This window comes from Protobothrops mucrosquamatus, unplaced genomic scaffold, assembly GCF_001527695.2.
Source record: "Protobothrops mucrosquamatus isolate PMUCROS unplaced genomic scaffold, P.Mucros_1.0 scaffold18, whole genome shotgun sequence".
Taxonomy (NCBI): Eukaryota; Metazoa; Chordata; class Lepidosauria; order Squamata; family Viperidae; genus Protobothrops; species Protobothrops mucrosquamatus.
The window spans coordinates 171,189-185,619 of record NW_015386403.1 but is presented as its reverse complement, the minus strand read 5'-3'; the positions used below and the strand labels follow the sequence as shown (position 1 = coordinate 185,619).

Sequence of the window (14,431 nt, the reverse complement as noted above, 5' to 3'; positions counted from 1 at the left end):
CAAATCAAAATCAAGAAATATCCTTAACATTTGAACTTAATGGAGATATCATTAGCTCCTTAGTACCTTAAGCTATATTGTTTCATGAACAGATTCTGCTGCTAAATGCACAAAAAATGAAAGCTTAGAAATAAAATCCATCCATGAATTTGGTTTGTCTTGATTTTCAGCATCAGCATATTGCAGCAATCTGCTCATTATTAAGGAAGTATTTGTGTTAATAGGATGTTACATCCAGCTTAAACCAGTCTTCAAGATCTATTGACATTAGTGGGATGTGAAAGTGCTTACAACTGCCAAATTTACTGATTTAAGTGTTGGATTTAGGTTGGAAAGACTGAGGTTCAAGTCCCTGTTCAATCATGGGGTTTAGTAAATGATTTGAGCCAATCATTTTCTGTCTAGGCATTTGTCAGGAGTTAATACAGTATGGACTTGAACACGCACTCTTTCTCAGTTATCATGGGGGAAAAAATTAAGCACCATGTTAGCTGCTTAGAGTTTGCTGACCTTTCAAAAAAAGTGGCAAAAAGATGCAAAAATAAGAGGAAGGTTTGTATTCAACACACTAGGTATTTTATATTAGATCACAGCAAAGCCCTCTGTAGATATAGTGACATAATGTATGAAGTTAATGTATGAATTTATGACTGGACCTTTTTGAACTGATTACATTAAGAGTTAAAATGGTTGCCTTTGAATCATCCTCAACTCCTAGTGACAGCCTCAACTAATCCCTAAAGTTTTGTTGGCAAGATTTTTGGTTTGCTCTAGCTTTCTTCTTGCAAGGGCTGAGAATGAGTAACTGACCCAAAGTGATCCAGCTGGTTTTATGCCTAAAGCTGGACTAGAATTACAATCTCCTGATTTCTAGCTCAGTGACTTAACATACAATTGTAAGGACTGGAATTCACTTTTAGGAATGTTTGCTCTGGCAGCAAACTGTCTTTTGTCATTTGAGACCAAGTAGGTAACAACCCCCCAAAAAGCTTTTAAGTTGTACCATCATTTAGGATTATTTTTTTTCCTAAATAAATTTGATATGTACCAAAATATTTTGGAGTCATGTGAAAAGACTTTTTGATAGTATCTTTGTAAGTAATTGGCTTGGAAGTGTTAAAATATATGATATACAAATGTTTAAATAAACAGTAAGAGATATACTTTTTGCTATAGCTTGTTTTTAATGTAATCTTTATTAATGTTCTACATGTAAAATAAACATGAAACACGATACAGAAATGAAAACAGAAATATGAACCTGCAAAACTAAACATCTAACTTAAAAAACTTTAGCCCTCCTATTCTAAAAAGAATTAAAAGACCATCTTACTCTAGATTAGTTTTCAACTATTGTAAAGCTTGTCTAGGTCTAGTTAGAAGACTATTTTGACATAAACCACCATGGACCAATTGTTTACTGCTGCATGGATTATCTCTGGAGAGAATATATACCATTGGTAGGGCAAAGGAGTAATAGAAAACAATGAAGCAAAAAGTCAGTGAAATAGATAATCAACAAACAAGAGTTAGTTAGGTTGTCATCTTAATGCCATCTCCTCCAGCAAATCATTTCAGGAAATGGCAAAGCTTGTTAACTAGAGAGCTGATTTTCTCATCTCTCATCTCTCTCGCGATTTTAAAAAAGTTGGTCGCGAGGAAGTCGATGCAAGGTTTTCCATTGCCAGCTATCACTTTTCCCTTCCTGCAATTTTAACCAGTTTTTCTTTAATCCAAGCCAAAGTAACAATGGCTGTTGAAGCTCCTCCCGAGTGCCTCTTCAGCATTTACCTTCAACAGGTCTGCGAGCTCGCTTTCTAACGCAACAACTTTTTCAGAAATGAACGTATGAAGGAATGAACGAATCGTGAACTTCCTTTTATCCTAAAGATATTGCTCTATGCTCTTTGGAAGCAAGGGAAAGGCCGCGAGATAACTTATGTAGGCGGGAGCGCATGTTTGGCTGTCACCACTACAGTACTTGGCGCGCGCCCAAGGGTGGAAGCGTGCACGAGGCAGCTGTTATCACCCGAGGGCCTCGGTCCAGTCTGCTGCGGGCCAGGTTCGCCCCTTTCTCTACCTTTTGAGGAAGTAGCACGCACCGAGGGAACTTCTCACTTTCGCCTCCGAGTGGTAGTTTTTACACAGCAAATATCCGTGCGCGCGCCCGCGCTCACGAGTTCTGTGACATGGTAGAGTGCCGGAGATTCATTGCGGCATAAGCTGGTATCTCACGGCACCTCTAAAGTCCTCGTCTTCACCATTCCAGAAGACTTATTTCCTGACAAATTGGAGAAGCCTGGATTCTGTAACAGAGGGGCTTTCGCCAACCCGACCCACTCCATTCCGCCCTGCCATCATAGCTCCGTTCTCCGCAAGACGATCTTTGGGCATGGGCGCCGCGCGCAGGGCACAGAGAAGTACGATGCCCGTCCTGGGGCGCAAAAATGGACTCTGGAAGGTTACATAGCCGTGAATATGCTGCTAAGGGAGAGCTGTTGGAGGCGGCACTGTTTTAGCACCTAGGCGAGGGAGGCCCAGGCCGTGTCGGCAGCGGGATCTTTCCGCCAAGAGGGACAACCACGCCAAGCTCCAAGAACATGTCCGTCTTTCTCCCTTACTGTCTCCTTAACAGGCGCCTCGCCTCCGCCTTCTCTTCCCTTCCCCAGCAGGACCCGCCCGCGGTGCGGCCTGTCCCCTCCCTCCTTGGGAGCAGCCGGCGGCTGCAAAGCGGGGAAAGGGGAGGGTCCAGAGCGCTCGACGGGCGCGCTGAACCGGGCACGGAGCAAGGCTGGCGTCGGTCACAACAGAGCCGAGCCTCCCGCCGCCCGCGCTGCTGCGGCATGTCTGAGGCCGGTGCGGCCGGGCTTGGAGCTGCAGCTGCAGCGGCAGCAGGAGCAAGCCTTGGGGTCAACGGCGGCGGGGCCGGAGCACTGCAGCAGGGTTCCCCGGCCGCTGGAGGGTTGCCTGCTTGTGGTCCCGCCCGAGCTGTTATCGCTGCTGCCGCAGCTGCTACTGCTGAGAGCCCTGCAGGAGGAGGCAGTGGAAGTGGTAGTAGTAGCAACAGCGGCGGGGGGCTCGGCTCGGCTCGTATCGCGGGGAAGAAGGCACAGCTTCGCTCTGCACCCCGCGCCAAGAAGCTAGAGAAACTGGGAGTTTATTCTGCCTGCAAGGTACCCAGCCAGCTCTAGGGTTGGGGAGGAAAAACAGATAAGATTAAGGGATTGCACCGACGTCCAGCACAGAGGTCGCCGCACTTGCTGCTTGCCCTTAGGGGGCGCCCAAAGATGTAGCTGTTGCAGTTTATAGTTGTCGTCAGAAGGGGAGGTGCGGGAGTGGTTCGCTGGGACTGCAGCCGGTGCTTTTAATGAAATAAATAGGCTCTAAAACGCAGCGGTTGGCTCGGTGGTCATTTTGAGGGTACGCCTGTGCGGTTTCCCGCTGGATTTCCTATTAGTGTTTAGCGTGACAATTGTTTTCCAATTGGAAAAGTGGTTTTCTGCTCAATTATTCATGTGTACCTGTGTATTTTATAAAGAGCAATTCTGATTAATTATTTCTTGCATATATCCATGGTTTTCATCTGCAGTACAAAATTATGTTGCATCAATTGGAGTTCTGTGTGCGAAATACTACATAGAGTTTAAAAATATCAGACGTCAAATATAAAAAATTCTTGAAAATGAAACTGTCCTAGAAATTGTCCATGTGTGGAACAACTGTGAATATTTAGGGTAAAAACTTTTTAGTGCTGGTCAGATCTTCACTAGATCTTCATTTCATTTGTTTCAACTCTGGCAAGATGCAAAACGTGCTAAAATTTAGCCCATATAACAATTGTCAGAGATCAATTCCCCTTTCCTTTGTTCAACTGCTCAGTGGAGACACCTTTGGTTACCTCTCTGTAATCTCTGCACAGCAGTATTTTTCAGTTTACCTTTCTCTGGCTTTGTTTTGCTTTTTGTCTGCAAAGCTTAGCTCAGTTTCTTCACTTGAATCTTTTGTTATCATTCCATGTGGTTCATTTCTGTTCTGCTTTTGAATAAGTTTCTCCAGCCTGGTGTCCTTCAAATGAGCTCTGATAATTACAATCACAGTGGCCCTGAGAATAAAGGAAATTGCATCTCTACAAGTCTGGATGGCATCAAGCTAGGGAGTAGGTTACCTGCTCCATTCTGTTTTGTATCTTTAACACTCTACTGAGTTCTATCAAAGTTGTTTTCTTCTTTGTGTCTACTAGCCTATGATCCCATCATCAATCTTTATTTTTTTAGGTCTATCTTTTAATATGCATATTCCTAGTGATATGTTGGAAGAAGTGTTTTAACGAGGAGAATACAGATGTGTGCATTATGTGCTACCATTCTGCTCCTGTTTTTTGCAGTAGTAAGAAAATAAACTATTTTGGCAGCAGTCATAAAAAGATACACTGCTGAAACAAAGCAGAATATCAATGCAAGTAACAGAGTCAAGAGAACTCAACCCCAACAGGCTGTGCCAGCTTTGGTTTTCATTGTGTTATTTGCTTGGTAAAATGCTGTTTCAATTGCTTCTCATGTAAACATAAAATTAGGCACAAAACCAATTTCTGCTTTAAACAGCCACTGTATTTGCTAAGAGATAAACAATTCTGCTTCCTGATTTTTTTATATTTTTTTTCCAGCAGGGGAGGTTTGCAAAAAAGTCATTCCAGCACTCCCTATTGAATAGTGTGTAGTGCCAGTGAATGTGAGAGAGGAGGAGAGTAAAAGAGATACTTGTATTGGAGACAAGCAGTTATAGCTCCTCCTGTTCACCCACTTCCTTCTGCCAAATCTTGGCAACAGAGCCTTTGTTTTGACAGGATGGCAGCAGAAGGAGGTGGGGATTGTGGCTTGTTCCTTCTGCAGCCTATGGCTGACAAGAACTCTGACACACGCACACAAAAGTGGATTATCAATTGTGTGAGGTTAGAAAGAGCTCAGCAGCCTGGAAATACATTGAAAGGATTTTTTTTCTCTGTTTATATCAATGTTATTACTGCAAAAGGAAGCTAGGTCAAATAAAACCATGCAGAGCTTTATTTATCCTATTACAGTTTTTGAAGAAATTTTGCTCATTGTGTGCATTCTTCCTTTTTCTCATTTTAATCTAGTAGTACCATGTACTATGTAGGTCTGAGTGGTGGTGACAGAAGTAATATCATTTAGATAGTCCAGTGTTATATAGGGATTTGAAATTTTATCTTCCAAGGCCCTAGTTCTCCATTCTTATATTCTTGTCTTTGAACAGATTTTATGTAGTGTTTTACATATTTTAATTTCATGATTGTATAAAATAATATTAAAAGATGAACACGGCCTCAGAAGTGGTTAAGTGCAATAATTAAAAAAGAAAAAAATGATCTAGTAACTGTTATAAATAGAGCAACTTCCAGAACTTTGACCATGTTGCTAAAAGATTCTTATTTTTTGTAATTAAAAAAGTACAAACCGTGACACACCATATATATTGAGACATGTACTGCTGCAAATCAGGAAAGATTTATCTTTCCTATGTTGTGTTATAATTCATTTAACTAATTCTATCACTGGAAAATCATAGATATCTTTATAGATTCAAATAGGGATATAGCCAGGAAAAAGAAAAAAATGACTTTCATGTAGAATGATTGATTCAGAGTCTTGTTATCAACACACTTCATGTTAGCCTAAAATGCTATAAAAATAGGAAAAAACTGTCCAGCTCACTAATGTTTCAACTCCTGAGTTACTCTCCAACAGCCAAATTATTGTAACTATTTTTCTGAACATAAGAGGCATCCAGCATGTAAAAGCAAATTCGTGTATTAATCTCTTTAAAATCAAAGGATTTTGCTAATCCTTTGCTAATTGCTAATCCAAGGAGTAGTTAAGGTATACTTAATACAGGTAATCCTCGACTTACAATAGTTCATTTAGTGACTATTCAAAGATTACAACAACACTGAAAAAAGTGACTTACGATCATTTTCCCCTTACCAATGTTGCAGCATTTCCATGGTCGTGTGATCAAAACTTCGCCATTTTACGACTTTTCTTGCCACAGTTAAGTGAATCACTGCAGTTGTTCATTTAATAACATGATTGTTAAGTGAATCTGGATACCCATTGATTTTGCTTCTTAGAAAGTTGAAAAAGGTGAACACATGACCCCAGGACACAGCAAAGTCAATGGGTATCCAGATTCACTTAACAGTCGTGTTATTAAGTGAACAACTGCAATGATTCACTTAATGTGGCAAGAAAAGTCGTAAAATGGGGCAAAATTCATTTAACAAATGTTGATGTAACATTTGTACATGTAACAATATATGAATGAAACATACATTTGTAAATTATTTTGGAAATAATACTTGCAACACTCCTTGATCAGTATTTAGATAGAAAATTATACATTTTTGCTGCATAATTGATTTATGGAATGCAATGACTATACAATACATATCTAAGTGCCTGTGTTTTGAGCAGAACATTGGTAAGTGTATCACAAACTGCTTGAAATAATTGTCAACATTAACGCCACGATCCCAAATCCTTAATCTCTATCCACAACGACACCAACCTATATACCAGTATAGGTTTTTATATGGGGTATTTTAGAGCAGGCCTTTATTTATTTAATTTGATTTTAGAATAGATATTTATTGTGATTTTTATTATCGCCTGTTCACCGCCCTGAGTCCCGTAAGGGAGATAGGGCGGTATACAAATCTAAATAAACATAAACAACACCAATTTGATTGGAGCAACACTAAAATCATCAGCCATGCTACCACCCACCACACTCATGAGTTCATCGAAGCTTGGCATTCCACAAGCAATTCCATCAATAGACACATTGACCTATAACCAGCCTATGAACCCTTCAGAATCCAAATCAACCTCACAGCCAACCAGATAGAGCACCAACTCTCAACCAACCTACCCAAGGCCCTCTTCCCCTCCACCAGCACTTCACTTCCTGATGACCTTGACCTGTTGTAACCTCATCACAAGACTCATCATAAGCCTCTCAGATGACTCACCTGACCCATCACAAGACCCTCACTTGACACTTGAAGCCTTTATAAACAAAAGAGTACTGACATTGACATCCCCTAAACCAGAGGTCCCCAACTTTTTGGGCTCCAGGGACTGGTTCCGTGGAGAGAGATTTTTCTGCGGACTGGAGGGTGCGTGGTTTTGTGTGCTGCCTGCATCCCGCGGATAGGGCTTTGCTTGTTTGTGCGGACTGGTTGCTGGCATGCTGCGTACTGGTACTGGTGCATGGACCAAGGGTTGAGGACCCCTGACCTAAACTCTGCTGAAGATGATACCTAGCCTGGTAACAAAACATTTGGAAACCAACCCACAAGCTTGGAGAACAAACCTTTACCTTAACATTAATGCCAACACAGAAAATCTAATTTCTGATGATTTAACATCACAAGAAATTTCCTTAAAAGTTTCTGCCTGATCACTATACTCAATAAAGAAACAAGTAAATACTGTACTCAGTAAACAAATGGACAAATGTTTTTTTATTTTTAATTTATAAACTAATAATATAATTGTCCTGGTTGGTTAGTAAAAGTGACACTGAATTGTTAGTAAAATTAACAGAATTATACAATTTGACAAATTATATATTGCATGCACAATTACTTGATAGTGTATAATACTTTATTGGGGCATAAGGAACTTAACAATTTAAAATTTAACTCTAAGGAAGTTTTAGGAAAAATGAGAAGGTATAAATAGAGGTGAATTAGAAAGCAGTATAGTAGTCCTTGATTTATGACCACAATTGAGCCCAAAATTTCTGTTGTTAAGTGAGACATTTGTTAAGTGAGTATTGCCCCATTTTACGACCTTGCCACAATTGTTAAGTAAATCACTGTAGTTGTTAAGTTAATAACATAGTTGTTAAGTGAATCTAGCTTCCCCATTGACTTTGCTTATTAGAAGGTCGCAAAAGGTGATCACATGATCCCAGCATTCTGTGACCATCACAAATATGAGTCAAGTGTCTGAATTTTGATCACATGATCAAGGTCATAATTTTGAAAAACGGTCATAAGGTACTTTTTTCAGTAATGTAACTTTGAATGGCCACTAATGAAGTACTGTAAATGTAGGACTACTTGTATATCCATTTATAGCAGCTGCATGTGGTTAAACTTAATTATTAGTTATTTACTTTAGGACACAGAAGTATCAAAGTAGATATTCTGTTTTAATTCCAATTACATATGCTTATGTTTGCTTTAATAATTGTTGACCAGTTAACATTCACTTTCTGAGAGATGTACATATTCTTCCTTTTTATTTTTCTAGGTAAACAAATAGGATTTCCATATTATGTTTAAATAAATTGTATTCTAATAGTCAAATTCTATTTTCTTTATTATAACCCAGTAAAGTTATATGTGAGAGATTATATGGTTGGATATTTTGGAGAAGTAAATTTTACTTTGCTTTGATTGAAGAACACAGTTTTAATTATGGGGCATCCCTTTGCTTCTATTGTATAGGTACTAATCATACCTTTTCCCTTAGGAAAATTTTATTAAATGCACACACTACTGTTTTCGCTCAGGATTCTTTAGAGCAAAGGCAAGTGAGTTATGATTTGTGGAGTCTGTAGAAACTTTTGACAAGCCTACAGATTTCTTTTCTAGATTAGTTTTATGCAGAACTTGCTGTTCTGTAGAACATCAACAGATTCCATTTTCCTTTCAGACTGGACTGATAGGGTCGGCCACAGTAGTGGGAAGCTGCAAAATAATTCCTCCTCCCAACTCTGTAGTTCTCACTTGTGGAAAGTGCTACCTGATACTCAATTCAATGAGGCTTAATGAGCTTCACTCCCTTCTGCCACTTTTTAACCCTCACCCAATGTAGTATGTATGTACCTATGTGTAAAGTAAAAAAAAATCAGTGAGAGGAAATTCCTAGAGCAGTCCCATTTGGGACCTCTGTTTGATTTCATCCTTAAGCCTGAAGCATGAAAAAGTTATCACTATCCTCTTGTCTTTTTTTGGACAATATGGTCATGAGTGCAAGAACAAACAAGCAGAATGACATTTGTCTTTAGAGAGTGTTTTTACTTGAGGAAAAATGACAATTCTACTGGTAAATATAGTTGTAAATATATCTGTATATAAAGTACTTCAAGTACTTTTAACTAAGTCCCTATCTATTCATTGTAATAGCATTTATTCTCCAGCATGGAAAAGATTGGAGAATCCACGAATGGGTTAAAGAAGTCCTCTAGCCCAATCAGACCAAATCAATCAAGTTGACACGCCCCTGCTGGATTGGACCTTGCCTCAGTTTCGATTTGGTCTCAGCCCAGGACAGACGTGAAAAATTGGCTCCCAAAGCAGACTTTTAGGAGGACAGGTCATATTTCTTTTTGTTTGATTCCCATTCGTGGATTTTTCATTCTCTGCCATCTGATCAGCGCTGGGATCAGCGCTGTCCCAGTTCGGCAAGTGTTTCAAAAGCGGTTTTCTTAGCTTCCCTGAGGCAGTCTCCTCCCTGCATTGTCAGCTCCGTTTTAAACGTGACGCGACGGGGCTTTTTTCCTCCGGATTCATGCTGCCTTACTAAACCTCCTTATCTTGCAATTCGTCCTTCTCTCTTACTAATTACCAGGCAGAAGGCTGTTCCCTTTGTTTTTTCAATTACTGCTTTCAGTTATTTACCCGGCAGAAGGTTCTTCCCTCTGGTTTCAATTTCTACTTTCAGTTTCCTTTCTCCAGTTGTTTTCTCTCTGGCTATTAATTTATTGCTTCTTGGATTCCTCAATTGTTTTCTCTGTGGCTATTATTTTATTGCTAATTCGATTCCTCAGCCTATGCTGTGGGGGTGACTGATTCAGCCCACACAGTGTGATTGACAGGGCAATCCTTCTCGGGAAGGTGCCTTTATATATATAGCTGAAAAGCAGGCTGGTCGCAGACACAGGGCATTAGAAAGGCAATTTTCCAAAGCCCAAAAGCGCACAGCCGAGGGCCTGATTCCCTCGGCTCCTCCTCCTATTGCATCAACAGTGGGGGACCCCCGTCCCTCGTCCTTCGTGCAGGCTTGGTCTCCAGAACAGAATCTAGATCAGGATCTCTCACTTGGGTTCAGCCAGGATCACCTTTCTCTTTTTGAGCAGGATCTAAGAGTGCGGACCCAGGATCCGCCACCAGGGGCCGAGTTCACCCCTCCCACAGTGGCGGGTAGAGTCTCGGAGAATTTCTCCCTTGCGGGTCCATCTCAGGCTCCGTCAGCTTCGTTCACTCCTACAGCGACGGGACTCCGCCCCCTGGAGCAATCTTCATTTACGGACCAACTCCAGACCATGATTTCTCAGGCTGTTGCTCAAGCTATGGCTTCTTCAGCATGTGCCCCAGCAACCCCAGGGACGTCACACCCTCTCCCTTGTGCGGGGACTTCACGATCCAGGGATTATCAGTACCCAGATCCGGCTTCTCCACTACATTCCTGTGGGAGCGAGGTATCCGAATATTCGGAGCAGGTCCTCGAAGAGGATCAGTGGTTGGATGATGAGGCGCATACGGAGGCCCCTCCCTTGATTGGTTTGTTCAACCCTACTTTCTCCAGCACTGGAGATGGAGGATCCACAGAATGGGTGGAGACTGTATTCCTGCCCAATCAGATCAAGTCAGCCAAAGTTGTCACGCCCCGTCCTGGCTCCATTTTCCAGTCTTGACTTGATCTTGCCCATGGACAGGACGTAAAACTCTGGCTCATAGGTATAGTCTACACCTTTTGTGAATTTCCATCTCTTCTNGCTCCCTACTTATTTAAATTTAGCCCCAAATCACCAATATTAATTCAGCTCTGTAGTGGGGGGAGTAAGGATCATAGGAAGGCAGGAGGGGGCCCCTTCTCCCTTCCCTCCCCCCAGGAGCTTTACCAATAAAAGGCGGCTGAGTGTGTTCCATGATCTAACGGCTGTTAGATCACGAGGATTTCCCCGGAGCTCACGGCTGCGAGCCCGGTGGCCGGCAGACCTCATAGGGAACTTAAGTGGTTTCTCGAGGCCGCAGAAGCAATTTCGGCAGCCTTTGAGACGCACGCGCGCCCCAAACGAACGGGGAAGGACATTCTCCAATCAGCGCCAGCGCTTACGAGGCTGATTGCAGTGGGGAGCAACGGTGGCGTTTGCTTTTTCGTGCCTTTAAGGCCCGCTGCGGGCCTTGGAGCAGGAAGAGCATTTCCTAGGCTCCACACCTGATCGTTATTCGCGTGCGCGGCCGCCATTTTGGAGACCGCACGAGCGCGAAGACCTCGCTAATTTGTTTAATATTAGAAATCCCACTGAACTGGTTGATAATCCTCCCAGCTCGTCCGAATTTGGGCTCCTGTTCCCACTCACGGGGCTATCTCTCCGAGTGACAACGGGGCCGTTATTCAAGCGCGGCCGCCATTATTCGGCCGCGGCCGCCATTTTGTTCGCACGACCACGAGGTTTTATTGTTACCGGAGCTTAGAAATTAACAATTTCGACCGCTGGTTAGGCGCGAACGACAGGATCAGTTTATTTACTTTCCACAACATCCGGAAGTGAAGGCTCTCCTAGGCGAGGCCTTGCAGTCTCACAGTGGGCGGGTCAAGTAACAAGTTTGGGTTCTGACCGCCATTTTGTTGGACACTGTAAGAACATCCTGGCCTGGGAGTTCAAAACTGACAAAAACAATAATAAAATCAATACAATACAGTACATTGTCCTAGATCACAGCATACCTTATCGCCCTTAACATTCTACTCCTCAGACTTGGTGCCTTCAACTGCAATTTAGGCCTCAGCGTCTTTGGACGCAAAAGAGTACCTTTTGTGCTCCCAAATTCTTAGGCCTCAGGATATCAGGTGGTCCCTCTGAGCACCTTTTATTATCCTTTTTGTAGAGCAGAGCGGATTTCAGACATACCCGCTGCGTGTCTGTTCTGTCCGCTTAACAAAGTCAGCTGCTCTCATATTTGTGTCCGGGTTTCCAGACGTACCCATAGTGCGCCTGTCCTTCCCGTTGACTAATTTCTCTTGATACCGGGGGGTCCCCACAAGTCCCTGTGTTATCAGAGAATGGAGGCTACTGACCCTCCATCGAGGGGTATTGTCCCCGCATCAGCGGTCCCCTCAACCTCTGCCCATGCTACTGTGGAGGAAGCTAATAAGACCTCATCCAAAAATAAGGTCAGATCCACTAGCAAAACCTCCAAGAGGGCGGAGAAGCAGGCTAACAGGAGACACCAAGCCTTGGAAAAAGAATTCTCTAAGGCCCAAAAAATTGCGAGAATAGATAATCCCCAAACTGAGGATCTGGCCTATGACCACATGCCCCTGACATCAGTTGCACATACACAACATGGCACTCCGGAGGCTACTTTCACCCCCACAGCAGCGGGGCTTCGTGCAGTTGAGTCTCCTTCCCTCCCTTCAGAGGATCGATTGAACCTATTAATTGCGCAGGCGGTTGAACGCGCACTCAACGCAAGGACCGTGCCTCCTAGACCGATAGGTAGTGATCATCTGTCCATGATTGATCAAGGACCTGAAGAGCAGTATGCACCCTCCTCACCTTCGGGATCCTCGTATTCGGAGGGGGTGTCTCTTCAGGCCCCAGAAAATGAACAGGAGTTCCCTATGTCTGATGAGGAGGAATCCTCCATTCAGGCCCCTTCATTCAGTGGTATGTTTAACCCTTCCTTTTTTGTGACCTTACTCCGCAAGGCCTCATCCACAGCACAACCCGGTGCTGAGTCCTCGTCAACGACCACGGTTTCTCCTGACTCAGAATTCGATCCTAACTTTACTGAGCCGGTGGCAACTCAACACCGGATTCCTTGTCCCCCCATGTTTCTGACTGCTGTCAAAAAACAATGGGCATCTCCGGCCTCCCTTCCTCTCCCAAGCGCCACGGACAAAAAGCTTTACAACGTGGCCAAAGACTTGGAGGAGGCCCTAGAGGTGCCCGCTGTGGACGAACCTTTTGGTCCCTTAGTTTCCCCTACCGCTATAGCGGGAGATGTATCTGATGCTCTCAGGGCGGATGACCGTAAGTGTGAGTTAGCATTTCGTAAGACTCACCAGGCGAATGCTTGGGCAATTAGAGCTGCCACTTCGGCATCCTTTTTCAACAGAGCTGCTCACCGCTGGCTTAAACAGCTCCAAGCCCGTACCCCGGAAGATGACCTCCAGTCACAGCAGGAGATTAGTAAAATGGTGGCGGCCCTGGAGTATGCATCAGATGCAACTCTCCAAGCCTCCAAATTTGCCTCCAAAGCCATGGCATCCAGCATCTCGGGACGTCGTATGCTTTGGCTCAAACACTGGCAAGCGGACGCCAAGTCTAAGTGGCGTCTGGCGGCGGCTCCGTACCAAGGAGGCAAACTGTTTGGTGAGGCTTTGAATCCCTACCTCACTGAGAATAAGGATAAGCACAAGGTCCTTAGCCATATTCTCAAGAAACCAGAAAAGCGTCAAAAAATTTTTTCCCGTCGACAATCCTTTCGGGCCGGGAACAGGTATAATTACTCGCAACCTTTCCGACCCTTTCCGGCCAGACAGGACAGACAGGACAAACAGTACGATCGACAGGCAACCAAAACCAGACAGCAGTTTCAGGGTAAGCGGCCCTTTCGAGGGAGCGGCCGGCCTTTCCGTCGCTCCAGATGACTTCCTGATGGTCCCTCCCATAGGGGGCAGGCTGTCCCTGTTCACCCACCAATGGGAGGCTACCACCACGGACGCATGGGTCCTCAAAACCATAAATTCCGGCCTCTACCTGGAGTTCAACTCCGACCCACCAACCAGGTTCATTTCTTGCCCATACCCTCGAAATCGGGCCAAGAGGGCCCTGATGGGCGAAGCCATCCAGCATCTGCTGGACATACGAGCCATAGAAACCGTTCCGGAGGACCAGATAGGTCGGGGATTTTACTCCATACTCTTTGTCGTCCCAAAAGCGTCAGGGGGATGGAGGGCCATTTTAGATCTAAAGGCCTTAAATTTTCATCTTGTGTATCAAAAATTCAAGATGCAAACGCTCAGATCCATCTTAGGGAGCGTAAGGAAGGGGGACTTCCTGACGTCTATCGACCTCACGGAAGCATACCTCCATGTCCCCATCTCTCTCGCCCACCGGAGGTTCCTACGGTTCGTATACAAGGGCCGTCATTATCAATACAAGGCCCTTCCCTTCGGTCTTTCATCGGCTCCCAGGGTGTTTACCAAGATCCTGGCGGTCCTAGCAGCTCACTTGAGGATGGTACCTGTCAGGGTCCAGTGTTATCTGGACGACATCCTGATACAATCGTCTTCCATCCACGCCGCCAGAACAGATCTCGAACTGGTGGTAAAGCTGCTCCAGGACCACGGGTTCTCGGTAAACTTCCCCAAGAGCCACTTGGTCCCCA

The 14,431-nt window shown here is 43.9% G+C and overlaps 1 protein-coding gene across 1 annotated transcript in view; it reads left to right on the top strand.

Annotated features, from left to right (window-relative positions):
- Window positions 1-2,843: 2,843 nt before the first annotated feature.
- Window positions 2,844-14,431, top strand: part of KAT2B (lysine acetyltransferase 2B) — an 83,424-nt gene continuing 71,836 nt past the window's right edge. Inside the window, exon 1 of the mRNA XM_015810737.2 lies at window positions 2,844-3,173. Within this exon, the coding sequence (XP_015666223.2) occupies window positions 2,844-3,173 (330 nt within the window). The remainder of the gene's footprint in view (window positions 3,174-14,431) is intronic.